Source organism: Papaver somniferum, chromosome 5 (genome assembly GCF_003573695.1).
Source record: "Papaver somniferum cultivar HN1 chromosome 5, ASM357369v1, whole genome shotgun sequence".
Classification (NCBI taxonomy): domain Eukaryota; kingdom Viridiplantae; phylum Streptophyta; class Magnoliopsida; order Ranunculales; family Papaveraceae; genus Papaver; species Papaver somniferum.
In genome coordinates, this window is record NC_039362.1 from 171,252,550 (window position 1) to 171,268,251 (window position 15,702).

The 15,702-nt window shown below is 36.0% G+C and overlaps 1 protein-coding gene across 1 annotated transcript; it reads left to right on the forward strand.

The window, feature by feature from the left end:
* Positions 1-9,174: 9,174 nt before the first annotated feature.
* LOC113280039 lies at positions 9,175-13,523 on the forward strand. Its single transcript, XM_026528678.1, has 9 exons — positions 9,175-9,241; positions 9,770-9,923; positions 10,069-10,766; positions 10,949-11,417; positions 11,975-12,085; positions 12,179-12,496; positions 12,613-12,676; positions 12,753-12,991; positions 13,106-13,523. The coding sequence occupies exons 1-9, from the start codon at positions 9,175-9,177 to the stop codon at positions 13,521-13,523; spliced, it is 2,538 nt and encodes an 845-aa protein (XP_026384463.1).
* The last annotated feature ends 2,179 nt before the right edge of the window (positions 13,524-15,702 follow it).

The following is a 15,702-nucleotide window of genomic DNA, read 5'->3' on the forward strand; positions in this document are numbered from 1 at the left end:
TTGTAAAGATTTAAAAATAAAAATATATACAAAAAATATTAAAAATATGGGCAAGAGTAGTGGGACTAATGATTCGGCCAATCTTCATAAAATAGGGCTCAATGAATTATTCTCGACAATAATCGCTCAAAACATAAGTTATATGGACTCTTATTTTGCCAAAGTAGATTCTCAAAAAATTGATTGTAAATGTTAAGCATGGAACATCAAATCACCTAAGCTAAGCATGACCCATCTAATCAAATAACACCCAATTTAATCAAATCATATTTCAATTAATTTTTAATGCAAAAGTCTTAAAAAGAATTAATTAAATTACCCATGTATGAAGCTCGACCTCCTCCGTCGTCCCAGTGTTGGGTTTAGCTCATCATGATAAAAACACGCTCAAAGTATTTATTTATTGCTCAAAGGGTGTTTAGAAGGATGAAAATGGAGATGAAATAATAAAACAGTGAATGTGCGACCCACAGAAAGCGTCCAAAATGAACGACACAGAAGAAGTGCTATTGTTGCTGTATCTCTAAGACCCACACCTACGACCCACGTGTGCGAGTCATTTCACTGTTGATAAACGACTGCTGATGCAGGTCCGTACTTCATGTTCTTCATCTTCATCACGAACAGCAGCAGCAGCAGAGAGAATTCGTCATTCTTTCTCTGCAGCTTCCTCTCTTCTCCTCCCAACTCTCGACACCCCTTTTCCAAACTGTTTTGCCTTGTATTTATAGTGAATTGGAGCCAAAAATCATACCATTGATTGCATATATTCTCCATTTAATCCAAATATTCTCGGCTGCCAATAATAACGAAAATTTCCAAAATTAACTCTGTCACACGTTAGAATTGGTTCTGCACACTCCAATTCAGCTCTCCCACGCCTAGTAAGTCGTCTAACGTCCCTTAATCACTTCCATGCATAGCCAAAACACACACAACAGCGTGTACAGGGTGTGTTCAGTCCGTGTAGCTCTGTTTTGAGCTCGAGAATCAAATCGATATTTACAGCCAATTCCGATCAAATTCGACACCCAAACTATCTTCCTTAGGCTAAATCATAACTTCCTACCAAGTTTGAGCGATTGAATCGCACTCTAACCCATTCATTTTGACGATCACAATTCTGCCAGTTGAAAACTTCATTTCCCGCCAAAACACAAATTCAAATTGTTGAAGAAGGTGCCCCTTATCCAGAGTGCTGGGGTGCGAATATCAATTGGGGTGGAAATAGTAATTTTTATGGGTTCCTCCTGGACATTTCTGGGACGCTTCCGGTGCATTTCTGGGGTGCCTACGGTACATTTCTCCGGGGTGTAAAACACTGTTTTTTAAGCCCATTTCGCCGCAAGGGCTTATTTCTCTAAAATTTCCTACAAGAACACAAAATAACACAATAAGTACTTAATCGAGTCTAACAATACAGAAAATTGAGAACAAAATAGACACATAAATGCGTCTATCAGTAATCCAACAACACTCTAGAAGCAAGCAATTCTAACCCTAAATTAGGAAACTTTTGGAAGTCTAGGGGTCTAGAAACATCCTCTATGTTGGGTGAATTATCTTGTGGGATGGATTCATCTACGGAATTAGGCAAATCATCAACACAATCATCCATAGGGTCATCTTCAAATTCTGTTTGGAACAGAAAGTCACTACAAGACTGATCATCATCATCATTAAATAATTTTTGGCATTCCAATAATCTCAGTCTTTGTTCCTAACTAGGTGGTGTGTGTTTATAATACTTCTCATATATCTCTAGAGGAGATTCTTCACTTACCTCATGTGGAGCAGAAACTCCATACCATTGCCTACGCTTATATTCAGCAAGCGTCATCGTAGATAAGGTTTCCTGATAATTTGACTTTCTACGCTTATATTCTTCCAGCGTCATCGTAGGTGACGTCTCCTCATAAGAAATCATCATCCTCAAAATGTCCCTGAAAAGAAATACAAAAAGAAACGCATAAAAAGGAAAAAAAAAATCTAAAAAAAAATGAAAATACTGTACAAAATTAAAAAAAAAAACCTAAAAATTAATCTAAAAACAAATCCGCGTCGGCGGCGCCAAAATGATAAACTTTTTGATTTGTCGTTGTATTTTTAGTAAATAGGATTCGAACTCTAAGACTTGTTAAGATTAATTTTAAAGGAAAAAAATAGAGAGTTACTGGGTCTAGGATTCGGCCAAACTCATATCAATAGGTTCAATTATTCATTCTCAAACAATTATCGCTCGACAAATAAAACAACATCGACTCTTATTCTTGCCAAGGTAGATTCTCCAAACATTAGTTATAAATCGTAAGCATGGGACATCAAACATCTAAGCAAACATGACCCATCTAATAAAATAATAACTAATTTTTTCAAATCATAATTCTATTTTAATTAAGTGCAAAAGTCAAATAGAAACTAAAACAAATTCACCCATGTATGAAGTCCGGCTTCCTCCGTCGACCCAGTGTTGGGGTCTAGCTTCTCATGATAATAACACACTCAAAAAATATGATTTATAGATCAAATGGTGTTTTTATTATAAAACAATGAATCTGCAACGCTGTATAGGCGTTACAGAAATCAATGTTATAATATTTGTTGCAAACTGAAGCTACTTGTTACAATATACTATTACAAAATTTAAGACGCTAGGATGTTGGAAAAATAAGACACTAGAAATAACGACTGCAGTTTGCAGTCTTACTTTCTTCGTGGCTTATTCTTCCTACAGGTGATGATTCATTCTGCAACCTCCTATTTTACACCCAGTCTCTGCCCCAAACTCCCGATGATCTTCTCTGCTCCCAGGGAACTCTATTTATACTCACAGTACTTCAAAATCTTCGTAATTACTCCACAATATCTCGCAAAAACTTTAATTATTCTTCACGGGAATAGTTCCCTTTTTTTATCTCATTCTCACGTCTGTTGACAGACTACACACTCCAAACACGAAGCTGCACGTATCTTGATTGAGTGTGATTAATTACAGCGCACGAAATCCTCCAAAAATATCTTAACTGATAAGTATACTCGATATATCCTCGTGAAAACAATATCTTCCATGTTTTACTTCAAGCCGCGTGGACAACCCAATATTTTCAATTCGAACACCATTACCACTCCTGATTAGTCAAAACAGGATATTCCAAGTCAACCCCAGCGATTTAATCTCGCCAAAACTCCCTGTAATTCTTCACATAAGCTCTCGGATATTAAAAAAAACCCGTAACTCCCTGTGTGATTCAAATTGAAGTTCCAGCCAATTCTAATCCAAAAATAATGATCATACCATTCCTGTAAAGCTAATCAAGACGTCCCATGAAATTTCAGCGATTGAGTCTCAGTACAGCAGCTTCAAAACATCAACCCTAATTCTGTTCCATTAAAACCCATTTTCCCGCCAAAACTATGATGCTTCAGATCCATGATTCTAGCCAATTTAAATCGAAACAGAGACACATACCAGCTCTGTTTGGGTACTAGGAAAAAACCCATTTGATTTTAGCCATTTAGTCTCACCCAAACACCTCCAAAACCGAAGCCCTAATTTTGCTGCCAGTTTTCCCGCCAAAACCGAATTTGAAATGTTGAAGATGAAATGCCCTTAAACAAATTGTGGGCGCCTTTAACAGATGGGATGCTCTGGGGTGCAAACAGTAATTGAGGTGCCCCTTAACCAACAGTGAGAGTCCGAATAACACGTGTCCTCCGGGGTCCAAAAACCACTTTTCGAGCAACTTTCTCCATAAGAGCTTATTTCACAAAAACACCAAAAAAAAGTTTATTAGTGATAAAATGAGTCCCAGCTAATGTATTTATGGGTGAAAATGTGTCGCACTTTCGTGCTCATCACCTATCGGAGATTAAATCTCGAGAAAATCTTAGAGAAGATAGTACTCAATCACGATAGAAAATAGCAAGATCAGAACACGCAACTACAAAGAAAATAGTTGGGTATGGCTTCACAATCCCAATGAAGTCTTCAAGTCGTTAACCTACAGGGTTTTGGAAAAATCTAAGGTTAAAAGAGAATTGACTCTAGCTTATACAACTAGTATCACACAGGAGGTGTGGGGATTAGGTTTCCCAGTTGCTAGAGTTCTCCTTTAAATAGTCTTCAAATCAGGGTTTGAAATCAATGTTACCTTGGTAACAAAACATTCAATATTCACCGTTAGATGAAAACCTGATTAGACTCAAGCTAATATCTTTCAACCGTTAGATCAAACTTAGCTTGTTACACACAAATGGAAAGTGACTTCATTTAGATATGAGTAACCGTACCTAAACGTGTATACCTTTGTTAGCTCAACAATACTTAACCGAAGTTAGCCATATGAACACTTCCATATCAAACTTATTCATCTTAGCCATATAGTTGTTCAATTGTTTATATTCTCATAGAAGTATACAAGATATGATTAGTTCATGAACAACCGATTTTAGAACACAACCCACTCAAGGATGCAAACGGGTACGCATACCTTAGTGGCCGGACTAAGTTTGTGTTCGCCAGTATGCGAACGGGTACGTATACCACCAAACTCAGTAAGTCCCGGAACTTGAACCTCACGCCAGTACGCGTACCGGTATGCGTACTGAGTTCATGTACCTCTACTAAACCAATCAGTACGCACACGGGTATGCATACCTTGGTTCCCGGACTTGGATTACACATATTCAAGTACGCATACTGTGCTTATATCCAATTGTTCTAAACTGTCTTTTCAACCATTGAAACATTCTCGGAAGACGACAATAGCTGTCTCACACAAATTATTAGCTTCAAAGAAATTTTCAAGTGATCGAATTATCAATACGAAACATTCCGAGTCTACATTAAATGACAGTCTCACACAAATCATGTAAGATGTTACCAGGCGATTTTCACATGATCATCTTATGTCTTTCGTCAAGAATATAAGATGAACTTGGTTAAAGCGAAAGCTTATCGACACATATTTCGAGAAATATGTAAGCGAGTTAAACTGAGCTCGAAATATCAAATGTGCATAATTGAAGTCTATATAGCTATACAAATTTTATCTCAAATAGCAGATAGAGTAGGTATAATTTTGAGTGATAGATGAGTTGAAGTTTTCACATACCTTTTGTTGATGAAGTTCCTCAAGCTCCCCTTAGTAGTTCTTCGTCTTCAATCGATGAACGCCGTGAAGTCTAATGCTCTACTAAACTTTCTATCCTAATCCGACACTAAGCTATAAGTAGACTAGAAATCAAGACTTATAGTTTTGACAACTAAACTTGACAAATAAGCACTACAACAAAACATGGCATTAGCGACGAAATTCCTGGCTACATGCAAATTTTCATCGCTATATATAATAAATAGCGACCTAAAAAAATGTGGTCGCGAAATGATAGTTTTAGCGACATGTAGAAAAAATTGTAGCTAAAATCGTCGGTAAATCATATAATCAGCGACCTAGTCTGATGTCGTAGCTAAATCATATAAACAGCGACATAAATCAATTATATCGCCAAAATTAAATTTTAGCGACAATATTGATGGTCGTTGAAAATAAAATTTTAGTGACATAATCCAATTTGGTAGCTCAATGGTTAGCTTCCAGAATAAGTTCGTTCTAAGTAACGAATATATTTATGGAAAATTATAAGCGCAGAAAATGAGATTATCAGGAAAGAGTGAAAACGAATGAGTTAGGTTCGTGTTTTTTTCTTTTTTTTGGCCGAATAAACCCCCTTGTGTCCTATACTCATTAGTATTAGGAGGGTTCATTTTTTAGAGAACAATGTATTGGAAGGATGGTTTTCTTAATTAGATGAAAACAAAGATGGTTAGTAGCCTTATAAGCTAAAAAATAGGAAAACCAACTAACCACGTTTACAAGTGGTACCTCAAAGAATGAGTCAACAGTAAACACTTCCCTAGCTAGAACAATAGGGATTATTCTAAACACCACATCACTCGATTTACGACTGACTACTTCAACACATTTTATTGTTCGACTAATAAGAGAGAGATAAAACCAATAGAGTGGAGGTGAATCCTAGGTGTTATTTTTAGAAAGAAGGAGAAGAACAATTAGGAGCTTACGTGAAACAACAACCACTAATCATAAGAGGTAGAATTTTTGTTTTTTACTTATACATTATATAAGTGCAACTTTAATTCACCGATTGATTCTTATAATTGTACACTTCCTTGATGGATTGTTAGGGATGTAGCTCAATATTCTAATTCTCTCTATGAGATGGGGAACTAATTTAATTATTAACATAGTGTAGTAATCTCTAATTACCATAGCACTAGCACTTTCCCCTTTGATAACGTTTTTTATTTTAAGCATAAGTAATGTTTGTCGCTGTGTTTGGAACCTATTATTAGTCATCCTGTGGTCTTTCCCGTTGTTTCAGTTAAATTTTAGAGTATCAACTGTATACTCCCATGTCTGTAAATTAACAACGATGGGAATGGTTTAATTAAGAAGATGCAGGGATAGGAGTTGGACAAGTATATGTGGTATATGCCCAATTTTAACTTTGGTCTAACTCTTAACAGGCCTTGCTAGTGGCTATTGGAAGACAAATATGGATAGGAGTTGGATTCGACAAAAAAAAAAGAACGTCGGATGAATATACAAAAGATATCAAATATTTTATGGCTGTAGCAAAGAATCACAGTGATGAGCCCGTTTGCAACAATCCTAGATATATATTTCATCAGAGTAAGGGAAAAAATATTGCACGTTACTTCCCCGTGAGGCCTAGATTGCAAAGATTATTTATTTCGAAATCCACGGCATCAACAATGCGATGGCACAAAGATAAGCATGTCCAAACAGAAGACATACTAAGACACCCGACGGACACTAAAGTGTGGAAAGAAGAAGAAGATCTTGATGCACGAGAATCTAAAAAACACGATGCAGAAGCAGAGGTCGTAGACACACGTATTGAGATCGATGATGATGATGACATGTAGCGTTTATGTATTTCTTTTCATTTTTTTTCTCATAAAGTATGGATGGAATAGAGCTGCTTCAGTATGTGAAATGGCTAATTTCAAGAACTGTCAGTAGGACTAACAGGAACTTGCTGCTGCAGGTGTAGGTTATCTTAATGAGCTAGAGAATCTAATAGAAATAAAATAAGCTTTAATTTACAAATCTAGTACCAATTCAAAACGAACATTGCATATGCCGCTTCTGACGCCATGTTTGAGTTAACAAGTCTATCTGGTTTCATTCGACAAAATGACTAAAAAAATAGAGTTAATCATAATCGCCATGTTCACTACAAAGGTGTATTTTTTAACAATGTAGATGATTTTAGAGAACAATTAATCTCATATTTTTTTATGAAGCAATTTTAGTTTAATAAGCTTGCTACTCTCTACTTTTATGGAGGGGAACAAGTTGATTACTCATTCTTTGAGTACTTCCTTGCGCACACTAATGTTTCGGCGTTACATTTGAGTAGCAAATTATCAAACTGGTGTAATCAAAATAAAATGCAAAATAGAGTTTCAGAGTTTCTAGTTGAAAAAATTCCAGTCGAAAGCTAAAGATCTTAACTCTCAATTGCCCAGAGTAATCCTATTATACTGCCGCTGTGGTTAGCTAGCCTCTCAGAAATTGGTATTACCCCAATACACGAGTATTTATGTTTTAGAATTTTCCAGTCATAAGCTTTTTCCTAAATGGACGCATTTTCGTTGACTGCCTATAATTATATAAAATAATCTCAATGGACTGTGGCACGATGCTTCGTATATTGTGAATCTTGTTATTCACCTTTAGCTTGGATCTCGAGGAAAATACCACGACCTGGAGGAAAACGTGTGCAGATGTGGCGACCCTCTAATGATAACATTTCCCACAAAATGATGTTTCTCCCCCTGAATACCCGTTCTCCCCAAACCAACCATCGCCACTACTAAAACCCACGAAGGGTTTAAACACCTTCTCTTCCACTAACTGATATTCTCCTTTATCCATAGATATTCTCCTTTATCCATAGATATTCTCCTTTACCAAATAATTATTGTTCAACAAATTCTGTCTGATAATTTGAACATTTAAAAACAAATTATTATGCAATTTTAATAGGTTTTTTTCCCTAAAAGAGTATTTTCATATTAAGCTGCTACAAATCAATTGGAAGTTGCAGGTATTATCTTCAACCTATTTCCATTAATTGCAATTTCATTTTGTTTTTTTTTGCTCCATTATGTATTGTTTGAATCTTTTATATTCTTATTGAAGTAAATTTTTGTTGCTCTTCAATTTTGGGACCTAAATTGAAATTCCCAACTGAAATTTACTTTGCGGATGTTCTGCATAAAAATTGTAGGCAGATTTTCTACCTTAGTAACTTACAATTATAATTGATTACTTCTTTGATTACCTAGATTGTTTAGTAAATCTTAATGTTTCTTTTAAACTTCTGTAATGTGTAACCTAATTGATTAGCTTAGAAAGAGAAACCTTGAACGATAAATTTGGTTTTGGATGAATGAGAAAAGGGGTTCTATAAGGGTTTAGCTAGTTTTTTATTTTGCAATCTGTTTCCCTTTATTTGGTCCAAGTTTGTCAAAGATTGCTGGGGCTAAAAAGTAATATATATATATATATATATATATATATATATATATATAGATTTGTACTCATGTTACGCACTTCCATGATCAGCTATATTTTGAACCCATTAGTAGGTTACGTCTTTGTTTACCAATGTCCTGTACTAGTACAAAAGAGATAAAATGTTATGGTTAGGGATTGCCGCCACTTTACCCTACAGTTTTCCATCAAAACTCCATAATCTCAAGGCTACACACACGAATAAAGGTGCATTTTAAGCTCACATAACTGGACTATCTAACTTTCATCTGTTATATATAATTATGTAGTTTGGTAAGAGACTACAAATGAGGACCATGTACGACGAAGTAGTTAGTTCCAAACCTTGTACCGTTGAGCAGCAAAATCCTGACCTTGTGCTGCTAAGCGATGACACCAGTGGTGGCATGTGAGGTGTTAGTGTCTTTAGCATTTGAATCGATAGGTAATGTGTTTTGCTTAAGGTTGGCCGGACCTGCTTGGTCTGGGTGAATGAATTGCTTGGTCTAGTAAAAAAAATTGGAAACAAAGTTCGGGATTTGTCCACCATATGTGGATTTAGAAGATGTCATTTTTGAATAAGGTTCCTCCAATTGTTTACGTTTCGTCTTGGTCGGCTTCTGTTGGTGGAGGTTTATAATATCTTAGAGACAACATTAAAAGAGACATGTCAAATTTCCATGTCACTATTCAAAGGTTTATTTGTAGATAATGTCTTCGGAGAGAACTCTGTTTGCTGTTGTCAGTTATCACGGATTCCCTGTAACAGTGAGAAAATAGATTGAAGCAATCTGGTATTGTTATCAGTTGTCTTTTAGTGTCAGTGTGTCACTATATTGCTTAAATTTGTCCCTGGTTGTATTATAATATTTAGCTTTCTTTACTGTTTTTGCTCTTAACCCGTTGCTTTGAAGACTGCTAGACAGGCCAAAGAGGAATAGAAAAACTTTGATGTCAGAGTTTTTTCTCTCAAAACTGAAGATCATATTTGTGTGCTTGTTCTATGTTTTAGTAATATTTAAAAAGAAACTTTATGATAAGAGGGATTGTTTTTTGTTCTTCAAGTTTGAGATTTGAACATTAGCTATATATACTTCTTTGATTAGTATAAGTATACCGGTTATATGCCTTTACTTACTTTTGGGGTGATACCTTAACAGGCCTTGCTAGTGACTACTGGAAACCAAAGATGGATAGGAGTTGGATTCGGCTAAAAGATAGAACTTCCGACGAATATGTAAAAGGTATCCAGTCTTTTATGGCAGTAGCAAAGAATTACACTGATGCCAAGCCCGAAAAAACTATGTCCATGTCGTAGTTGTCAGAATAAAAACCCGAAACGTAAGTTAGATTTGATTGAACGACACTTGAGGTCTAACGGGTTTTCCTCGAGTTATCAAGTGTGGGTGCATCATGGTGAAAATCTAAACCTTAATGATTTCTTACCACATTCAAATAGGCAAGATGAAGCTTCCTCTAGTATGCAGCACAATGAAGAGCCCGAACCGGATGAAATGTTTGAGATGATAGATAGCTTAAGTTTACCAATACCTATTGATAATGGATCTTCAGGAGAGCCCGTGGAAAGAGCTGATGCTAATAATGATCATCTAAAAGTAACTGAGTCAATTTTGGGATTATTAGAAGAAGCAAGGAGAGAATTACACCCAGGTTGCAGCAACATGTCGTCCTTAAATTTTTTGGTTAAGTTTATGCATATTAAGGTGCTCAATCATATGAGCATTAAAGCTTTTAATATGGTGCTTAAATTATTAAATGAAGCTTTTCCTAGTGCAAGTATACCAGCAACTTTTTATGATGCTAAAAAGGTTTTAAAGCACTTGGGGTTGGGGTATGAAACGATTGATGTATGTAAATATGATTGTGCTTTATTTTGGAAGGAGCATAGTAAAAGAGATGACTACCCTGTTTGCAGCGAGCCTAGATATATCTTTCATCAGGGTAAGGGTAAAAAAGTTGCACAGAAGGTTTTGCCTTACTTTCCCTTGAAGCCTAGATTACAAAGATTATTTATGTCAAAACACACGGCATCTGCAATGCGATGGCACAAGGATAGGCACAAGGATAAGCGCATCGAAACAGAAGACATACTAAGAATCCAACGGACGCTAAAGGGTGGAAAGATTTTGATGGCAAGTATGAACAGTTTGCAAGAGATCCGCGTAATGTTAGGCTTGGACTCGCTACTGATGGTTTTAATCCATTTGGAAATATGAGCAACTCCTACAACATGTGGCCGGTTATACTTATTCCGTACAATCTTCCGCCTTGGATGTGCATGAAAGAGCCATACTTCATGATGTCATTACTTATTCCAGGGACCAAGGCCCCCGGAAAAGATATCGATGTGTATTTGCGTCCTTTAATAGATGAATTGAAGGAGTTATGGGAAGTTGGAGCAGATACTTTCGATGCCTCTACAGGGAAGAGTTTCCAAATGCATGCCGCAGTCATTTTAACTATAAACGACTTTCCAGCGTTTGGGAATTTATCTGGTTGGAGTACCAAAGGGTACAAGGCATGTCCAGTATGTAATTCTGAATCATCATCTCAACGTTTGAGGAGTAAAATAGGTTACTTGGGTCATCGTCGCTTCTTGCCTCGTGGTCACTCGTGGAGAAGGAGCAAGCAGTTTAATGGTAAGAGTGATCTTCGACCTCCACCTAAAGAATTGAATGGATATGATATTGTAAACCAGTTAGAGGAATTCAAACATGTTGAGCTAGGAAAAAACCCAAATCGTAAAAGTAAAAAAGAAAGCGTAGTGTTAGTGACAAGCTTAATTGGGTAAAAAAGAGTATCTTCTTTGAGTTTCCATATTGGGAATTTCTTAGAATAAGACATAAGCTTGATGTTATGCATATTGAGAAAAATATATGTGATAACATTATGGGAACATTGCTAAAACTTGATAAGAAAACAAAAGACACAGAAAAAGCTCGATTAGATCTCGCAGATATGAATATTAGTTCAGAGCTTCATCTAAAAGTTTTAGGGGATAAGTGTATCAATCTTCGTACTTCTTATGCTTTGACACCAGAACAAAGAAGAGAGTTTTTTAAGTTTTTAAAGTCAGTAAAGTTTCCGGATGGGTATGCATCAAATATTTCGAGGAAAGTTAGCATCAGGGACGGCAAAATGTTGGGTTTGAAAAGCCATGATTGTCATGTTTTGCTACAACGACTTATTCATGTTGGAATCCGCGCTTACTTGCGTAAGGATATTTGTGATGCCTTGATTGAATTGAGCAACTTTTTCCGAGACTTGTGCGCAAAATCATTGAGTGTGAAGCATCTGGAAAAATAAGAAAAAGAGATAGTTTTGATTCTTTGTAAATTGGAAAGGATCTTCCCACCGGCATTTTTTGATGTTATGGTTCACTTGGCTGTGCATTTGCCGCATGAAGCCCAAATAGCTGGTCCTGTGAACTATAATTGGATGTACCCAATTGAAAGGTATTTTTCGCAAAACTACATGCTTTTACATTCAAGTTTCCATGTAAAAGTCGAATGTCTATGTGTTTAAGTCATATCTATATATGGTTGCAGGTTTATAGGATCACTTAAGAGGTTTGTGAAAAATAAAGCTCGTCCAGAATGTTCTATAGCAGAAGGATACATTGTGAAGGAATCTTTAACTTACTTTTCAATGTATCTCCGTGGTATTGGAACTAAATTTAACCGTGAAGAACGGAATAACGATACCTCATGTGATGGCCATGGTAAAAAAGGGACTTCGTTGCCTGTCTTTTCTCAAACTGCTCGTCCAATTAGTGGTACAACTTACAAACAGTTATCGAAAAAAGAGATAGAAATGGCTCATTGGTATCTGTTGAATAATTGCGATGAGTTACGCCCGTATTTAGAGTAAGTGACTTCCCTCTATTCTTTATGCAGAGTTTGGCATTCTTTGATAATGATAATTTGGTATTTATTATCACCTGTTCACGTGCAACAAACATATGAATGAATTAAAAGCACAGTCTAATGTCAATTTACATCAACGACAAATACAAGAATTCCCAAAATGGTTTAAACGACATGCAAGTATGCAAACAAGTTAAAATTTAATGTAATATGTGATTTGATCTAGTTTAACTTTTTGTAATGTTTTACAATGCAGGTTTTGGCTTTGCGAGACAAAGGATCAGCTGATGCAACCGATGAATTATACTCTATAGCATGTGGCCCGGATTCTCGTGTGAAATCATATTCAGGTTGTATTGTGAATGGGGTTCGGTTTTTCACCAAATCTCGTGATGACATCCGTACGACCCAAAATAGTGGACTGGTTGTAGAAGAGGATCATGAAGGCAAACATGTAGATTTTTATGGAATTTTATCCGACATCATAGAGCTGCAGTATGTATATCCATATAGGGTGATGCTATTTAAGTGTGAATGGTTCGATCTATATCCAAAGAAGAAAAGAGTTAAAAAGGATTACAACTTGACTTGTATAGATGTATGCGGCAGGTGGTATAAGGATGATCCATTTGTACTTGCTGTCGGCCGACAAACCCAACAAGTATTTTACCTAGATGATTATAAATTTGGATCGAATTGGAAAGTAGCAGAAAGGATGCAACATAGGAATTTGTGGGATGTTCCAGAACTAGAAGAGGTGGAAGAGATAGAAGAAACAGAAACATACAAAACCACTGAAGAAGCATACCAAAATAACGAGGTTTCAACCCTTTTAGAAACTGTTGAAGAAGAAGATCTTGATGCACGAGAATTTAGTAGACATGATGCAGAAGCAGAGGTAGTAGACACACCTATTGATCTCAATGATAATTTTATTTATGATGTAGAAAGTGATGAAGAAGATGAAACTGCAATCGAGTACATTGACAGTGATGTAGAAGTTATCCTGAGTGATGATGAGATGTAGTGAATGTCTTTCTAAAAATAAAGTAGAGGTAGACCTCACTGTTACTAGCTTGCTTCATTTAAATTCCTTATTCTTTTAAATTGTGTAATTAAATTTTTTTATCAGTTTTCCACTCTTTGTTTGATAAAATTTTGTAATTTTTTATTTTTTGATCAAGTAAACTACATTGTTTTCCTGCTTAAAAAAAAGCACTACATTGTTTTCCTAGATGGGTTGAGGAACCAATACCAAGCTCCCATGATCTGAAGTAGCGTTTACTTTACGGGCATCATTTTGTAGAAAATAAATAACAATGTTAGCACTTTTGATTTTATAACTTAATGGAGGCAAAAATTCTTCTTCAATAAGGTGACTTATTCCATATTAAGAGTATGAATACCCTTCCATACGATAACACCTTATTATTCCTGATCCGAAGTTTATTATGTGACCCAAATTCAACACTATGTGCGAAAGTAATTTCGTATTTTTCAATATGATGTTGGTTGTGTCGAAGGACTTGCTTAATGCATATATATATATATATATTTAGCATTCACATTGTGGGGTGAAAATTAGCAAATATGCGCACCCCAATGGACTTGCTTAATGCATATGTATATCACAATCTTTAGTTTAATAAAACTTTCCCTTGTGTTGAAAAGGGCTCGGTATTAGGAAATGACAAACCATTCCCTATATTCCATTCAGCGAACCACTATCGAAATTGGGATATTAAAATACCACCACCTTAAATTGGAGCCGTTTATAATGACACCTTAAATTGGAGCCATTTATAATGACCCGTCCATTCACCGATATTTTCCCCACTTAGCCACTGTGGTTATCCGACAGTGTGGGTTTTTTAACGGGCATCGCTGCAGTTATCCTGCAGCAACTTCCCGGGAGGTCACCCATTCCTGGATTACTCCAGCCCAAGCACGCTTAACTGCAGAGTTTTCTGCCAACTTTGGAGCCAATTGTACTGAAAAGGCCACGGTGTTAGGAAAGGACAAACCATTACCTATATTCTATTCAGCGAAACACTGCCGAAATCAGGGTATTAAAGTCTGTAATTCATTTTGTTCCTTTTTTTAGTTTAGCAGCTTATTAGCAGTAGTAACTTAATAGTTGTAACTCTACTTATATTTGGGTTTCAGTTTTTGTAACATTTGTAGTAACATTGCTAGTTAGTTTAGCGCTAAATGTTTCTAGGGAAAAGATTGGACGATACTTCAAGCCACATTCAAAGCTAAAAAACTCAGGTTGAAGCTTTGGATATGGTCGGAAAAAAGGAGGTAAACAATTATCGTTTGTGTAGTTCTCCACCACAATTGGGTACAAAGATATATCTGTTTCGGATCAATTGTATCAACACCCCTCACCAACAACCAAGTCCTAGTGGACTCAGTCATGTCCATCAAACGTACAACTTTTCTTGTGGAAAACATTCGTCGAAGGCCTATGATCAGCAACCTCATCCATATCCAGCACGCCAACTACAACATCTACCCTCATCTGCAGTTTTAATCCAGAGATTGATATTCACCTTTTGCTCAACTATAATATCTCAGTAATTTCTTGGCGTTTCGATGCAACTGTATTCGAATCTTCGGGTATACAATACCCTCATGCAATATGGCTCTAAGAGATTAATAAAGTTCATGCTTCAAAAAAAAAGAAAAAAAAATCAATTTAGTGAAGCTAGATCTGTAGACGTATGCTTGGATTCGCAGTTCATTTGGTCCTGATATATTTTCTAGATAAGTGACTATTTGCTTTGAAAAATTGAAGTGGCCATATAACTCACATCTTCTTTTTCTTGTGTTTCAATTTTGGGCTAAAAATTCATGGTTACTAATAAGAGGTATCAGTATAGGTCCTAAGAGTATACCGAATTCCACCTAAGACAACATAAAAGATGTTTTTTCTTATAACATTCATGGGAAGTAACTACATTGACTTGAAAATTATGCATTCACCTCCATCCTAACTAGGAAACTATCCAAGGTTGAATTTTTATAATATAATAATGTAAAATAAATATGTTTATCAAGTTTGGACAATTGTTAACGACACAACACTTAGTTTTGGTTCCTTCATCCGACTTAGCCCCTAAACAAGCTTTTGCTTCTGCATCTACTGGATTCTATTTCTATACCAATCAATCAGAACTCTTTCTCCCTTAACCAAGACCACT